Source organism: Danio rerio, chromosome 9, assembly GCF_052040795.2.
Source record: "Danio rerio strain M-AB ecotype USA chromosome 9, GRCz13ab, whole genome shotgun sequence".
NCBI lineage: Eukaryota > Metazoa > Chordata > Actinopteri > Cypriniformes > Danionidae > Danio > Danio rerio.
In genome coordinates this window covers 57,252,295-57,258,294 of record NC_141029.1, presented here as the reverse complement: position 1 = coordinate 57,258,294, position 6,000 = coordinate 57,252,295, and the positions used below count along the sequence as shown (strand labels likewise).

Below are 6,000 nucleotides of genomic sequence, written 5' to 3'. Positions count from 1 at the left end.
TTCAATAAATGTAACAATTTGTTTATTGTTATAATTATAATAATAATGATAATAATAATAATAATTATTATTATTATTATAAAACTATTATTCCAACAAACAACATAAATCAAATGTAACCGAAAAACACTGTAAAGACACAATTGGAGTAATATTCAAAGAGTTTTGCATGAATATTAATTATGACAGTTCGATGGAATTCAAAAAATATATGTTTTATAGAATTACCTGTTGTCTTAGACTCAACTCATGGCCAAAAATTAATATTAATTCTTAGTTATCTCCTTGACCCATCATTCCTCCTTTCCATGCTTAGTCAAAGTAAATCACCATCATATTATATACACTTTAGTTTTGTTGACTTGCATGTTAAGGCATATCGGCGTGCATGTAAACAACCAGGACCAGGGGGCAGCGCGTGTAAAGAATAGCTTTCTGCACTCATGCGTCAATTTGTTTTCACCAGCGTTGTTTCGGTTGCACATAAAGAATAACAATCTTGTATGTGCAAAAGACGCCAAATGTGAATGCCAAATAGTCCCTATCTTCATTCTTGGATATCTGCTCAATACACTTGCATAAAGTAAATCTTATCTCAAAGCTTTTACTGGGGCACTTTGTTTGTCTCCCCGTGCCGCCCCCAGCAAGATGCCGACCTGGGCGATCGCCCATATTGCCCATGCCTAAATCCAGCACTGTTTATTATTTAGCATCAGGGGCACCGCAAGGAGGGGGTAAGTTAGGATGATTCTAAGGGCCCATACATTTAAGGCGGCCCCAGAGACATTATCAAGGGCCCGTGCCAAACCCCACCCCCCGGTTTTTCTCTTTTATCCGTGTAATCCATGTAATAATAATAATAATAGTAGTAGTAATAATACTACTACTACTACTACTACTACTACTAATAATAATAATAATAATAATAATAATTATTATTATTATTATTGTTATTATTATTATTTTATTATTATTATTATTATTATTTTATTATTATTATTATTTTATTATTATTATCACAAAGCTTATAAAATAGTCAGCTAGTGGTTGATACTACCAGAAAATATCTGAAAATAGCTGATGTAAAAAATTTAATAAATAAATACTACTGCTGATAAATAATTTAATTATAACTGTCATGCAATATCAGACGTACAAATAAATAAATAAATAAATACTACTGCTAACAACAATAATATATTTGTATATTATTGGTAGTATTACCGTCATGATGATTATTATTATCATATATTATAGCAGCAGGTCGTTTTTGTGTGCAGGGGGCGGGGCGAGGGTAATCCCTGCCGCTGACGTCACACGCTCGTGCACCTCCTCATCAGAGCGGCGCGGGAGTGAGCGAGTGTCAGTCAGTCTCCGTTATCCCATAAACACTCAACAGGACAAGAGCAGGAACGCTTCAAACATGGGTGAGTAAACCTAAAAAAATAACTTTATCCAATCTACTCACACTCCAGAAGTTGGACAGTTTCAGTGTTTTGTTTTTCCGTTCGACGGAGACCGTTGTTTTACCTCAGCACGGGCGCGCGGCTGAATTGCAGATCACAGTCTGCTCGCTCTTTGTTTTCCCACAAAGTTTGTCTGTTTCTTCATTATGTCTTTCTGACACAGTTTGAGTGGTCAGCATTAGTGTAGGTGACTGAGATTGAGGACTGAGATTATGGATTACACTAAAGAGATTTCCTACCGCGACCACATCTCATGTCAACCAGTTCAACTTCCACAACACAACAAACCCAAGCATTACAGTTTGACAGAAGTTTTGGGCTTTGATTTGGCTATAATCTTTGTTTATAGCGATTATTTTGGAAAATACAAGAAATTCATCTTGAGCTACAGTAATTTTCTCTTTATGTTGGTTTGCTTTCATTAAACAAATCACTTTCTCATTATTCAAATGGCCATTGGTTGGTAAAATATTAGATTTTGGCTGTACAGGTTATATTCAAAGTTTATTTTTATTCACAATCAAAGGTGTGTAAGTGCCATTGTAGTCTTTGTATTAAATTAAAAACACAACTGTAGTTTTATATGCATGTAAACAATTTAAAAAGCAAATGAGGATTCTATTTTAATGTTTCAAATGACTTCAGTCAGTATAAAAATCTTTGAGTTTATAGTTTGAAGGATTTTGGTGTTTAGTTTTGACCATAATCGTTGTTTTCTTGTGATTTTGTTGGAAATATAAGAGATTAATCTTGAACTACAGGGATTTTCTCTTTATGTTGGTTTGCTTTGATTAAACAAATGACTTTCTCATCATTCAAATGGTCATTGGTTGGTAAAATATTAGATTTTGGCTGTACAGGTTATATTCAAAGTTTATTTTCATTCACAATCAAAGATGTGAAGTGCCATTGTAGTCTTTGTATTAAATTAAAAACACAACTGTAGTTTTATATGCATGTAAACAATTTAAAAAGCAAACAAGATGTCTATTTTATTGTTTCAAATTAGAGATTAATCTTGAGCTACAGGGATTTCCTCTTTATGTTGGTTTGCTTTCATTAAACAAATCACTTTCTGATCATTCAAATGGTCATTGATTAGTAAAATATTAGATTTTGGCTGTACGGGTTATATTTAAATTGAGTTTTTATTTACAATCAAAGATGTGAAGTGCCATTATAGCCTTTGTATCAAATTAAATATGCAAAAGTAGTTTTTTATACACATAAGCTATATAAAAAAGCGAGGTGTCTATTTTAATGTTTAAAATCACTTTAGTCAATATAAAAAGTCCCTAAGTTTAGTTTGGCAGAACTTTACTGTTTAGTTTTGCCTGTAATCTTTGTTTTCTTGTTATTTGGTTGGAAAATACAATAATTTCATCTTGAGCTACAGTGATTTTCTCACTACGTTTTTTTTTTTTTTTCATTGAACAAATCGCTTTCTGATCATTGAAATACCAGATTTTAACTGTACAGGTTATATTCAAAGTTTATTTTGATTCACAATCAAAGTTGTGAAGTTCCATTGTAGCCTTTGTATCAAATGAAATATACAAAAGTAGTTTTTATATACATATAAACAATTTGAAAATGCAAGCGAGGTCTTTATTTTAATGTTTAAAATTACTTAAGTGATAACAAAATGCTTAAATATGAGCGACTATATATAGTTAATTTTGGCTATAATCTTTGTTTTCTCGCTGATTTTGTTGGAAAAAACAAGAAATATCTCTTGAACTACAGGGATTTTCTCTTTATGTTGTTTTGTTTTCATTAAACAAATCACTTTCTGATCATAAAAATGATCATTGTTTAGTAAAATATAAGATTTTGCCTCTACAGGTTATATTCAAATTTTATTTTCATTTACAATCAAAGATGTGAAGTCCCATTTAAGGTCTTTGTATCATATTAAATATACAAATGTAGTATTGTAAACCATATGAAAAGCAAATTAGTTGTTATTTTAATGTTTACAATTACTTTAGTCAGTATAAAAATCTTTAAGTTTATAATCGGCAGAATTTTGGTGTTTGGTTTTGGCCATAATCTTTGTTTTCTTGTGATTTTGTTGGAAATATAAGAGATGACTCTTGAGCTACAGTGATTTTCTCTTTATATTTAAAGTTTATTTTTCATTCACAATCAAAAATGTGAAGTCCCATTTTAGTTTCTGTATCAAATTAAATATACAAATGTAGTTTTATATATATATGTATAAGCCAAATGAAAAGCAAGTAAAGTTTCAATTTTAATGTTTAACATGACTTTAGTCAATATAAAAATGACTAATGTAAAAATTAGTTTTGGCTATAATCATTGTTTTCTTGCGATTATGATACAAAATACAAGAAATTAATCTTGAGCTACAGTGATTTTCTCATTAAGATGGTTTGTTTTTGTTGAACAAATCACTTTCTGATGATTCAAATGCTCACTGGCAAATACAATAATTGTGTTGGCCATTTTAAAGTCCTACATTTATAGTTTAACATAATTTTAGTGTTTAGTTTTGGCTGTAATCTTTGTTTTCTTGCAATCGTGTTGGAAAATACAAGTAATAAATCTTGAGCTACAGTGATTTCTCTTATTATGATGGTTTGTTTTCATTGAACTGATTATTCAATTGAAATAATTAATTAAAATATTATTTATTTAAAATCTTTTTAAAGTTTTTATTCAGGTCCAGTTCATAGTTTATATCCAGTTTACTGTGTGTTCATTCAGAGTCCCATGTATGTCCCATTTTGCCATCTGTATCAAATTAAATGTATAAAAGTGTTTTTTATAAACATAGAAAGCATATCAAAATCAAGTATCTACTTAAATGTTTAAAACCACTTTAGTGAAGATAAAATGTGAAATTATGAGTTAAATAATGTTCCCAGTTATATTTATTTCACAGAAAGGAGACAGTTGTACTTACTCGGGAAAATAAATAAATAAATAAAATAAATAAATATATAAGTGATCATACTAAATGTGATTCTGAATGACATTTAAGTAATATAGTGGTTTGAAGGATAGTAAAAGATTTCAGACAAATTAATGATAGCAGTGGGCCAATCTGTGATCTATTAAAGATGTTTAATATTCATTTTAGCTTATTATTGTTCCAAGTATGACAAGATTTTTGCACATAGAAACTATTGTCACCCTTTATGACATTTTAGTGGCTCTCTTTTGTAAATCGTAGGAAAAAGTTGTCATTGAAAAGTTTTTTTTATTTCTGTTTTTGCAGTCAGGACACATTCATTTGAACAGTAAATGTGAAGCTCTGTTGTACTTTTGTTGTTTTGATGCTAGTCTTATTTGACCCTCAAGTGTTATTTTGTTTATGAGTTTTGCCGTTGTGAACATTATAAAACCTGTGCACACTCTAACAAAGGCTGGTTGTGTTAACACAACTTTGTCAAATATGAAAAAAACCAATGTTGGTTGTTTTCAGTTCAAATTTAATCACAAGTTTGAACTCAATATAGTTGGGATTGTCTTTATTTGACCCAACATTGGGTTACAACCCAGCATTTTCTTTAAGAATATGTGACATTTTCAAGCTTTTAGACAAGGCAATGCAAGTTTATTTACTTTTCATACACTTGTCCAATACACAAACCCCAGAATGCATCTTTAAGTTCAACATTAATATAGTTGACTAAGTATATTTAATTATTCTGCAATTCTCCAAAAAAGCTGGGTTTTTTGTTCACCCGAAGTTTGGTTCATAACCCAACTTTGGGTTAATTCTTTAAAATTCAATATGAATTGCACAGTTTAACCCAACACTTTAGTTTGTTCATATTTGTCCCAGTGTTAAGTTAACACAACCCAGCAGTTATATTGCATCCAGCATTGTTTCTGAGCCGTCGCTCATGCTTTTAATCTCAGCGTAAACTCTTGTATAATATGTCCTGCACATGTTTAAATAGACACAGCGGTTTTGAGCGAGTAGAACTGTCTGTATTGTGTCGACTCGCTGGGTTTCCACTGTGAAATAAGCAGAAGAGGAGAGAGAGAGGCGCCACTTCCATGGATGTTTACCACTATTTAAAAGCTCCCGACTGAATTATGGGCTTTGGGACACTAAGAAGGGCTGAAGGCCAGATGGGCTTGCACTGAGACAAGGATAAACGCTCTCTCTCTCTCTGTCTGTCGGTTCACGTTCAGACCTCAGGAATCTGTCTCATCACCTGGTTATCCGATTAACCTGTTTTTAGTTTTAGCAAAATGACTACAGTGTTTAGTACAAACTTGAGCCTAAAGTCAAGTCACCATCCTTAATAGAATACTTTAAACAATACAGATTGCATTAAAGCAAGCATGTTTACAGTAATATACTGGAAAATAACAATCAATGATGCCAACTTCATTTAATATGAGATAAAATGCAGTGCAATGTTATTTAATACAGTAAAGACAATAGTGTCATTATTCAGATCAGGTCAGGTTATGTGTTTACACAGCATTAATTGTAGTTAGCGATGTAATTTAGGGGCTATGTACATCACAAAAGCATTTTTTTTTTTGCATT

General features: G+C 31.2%; 1 protein-coding gene across 3 annotated transcripts in view; it reads left to right on the top strand.

Moving 5' to 3' along the window:
- Window positions 1–1,338: 1,338 nt before the first annotated feature.
- The window catches only part of gpm6bb (glycoprotein M6Bb), a 96,415-nt gene continuing 91,753 nt past the window's right edge, over window positions 1,339–6,000 (top strand). For 2 of the 3 annotated variants that reach the window (NM_001013334.2, NM_001362554.2), the window contains 1 exon segment: window positions 1,351–1,427. In NM_001013334.2, the coding sequence (NP_001013352.2) occupies window positions 1,424–1,427 (4 nt within the window). In that variant the 5' untranslated portion in view covers window positions 1,351–1,423. 3 annotated transcript variants of the gene reach the window in all.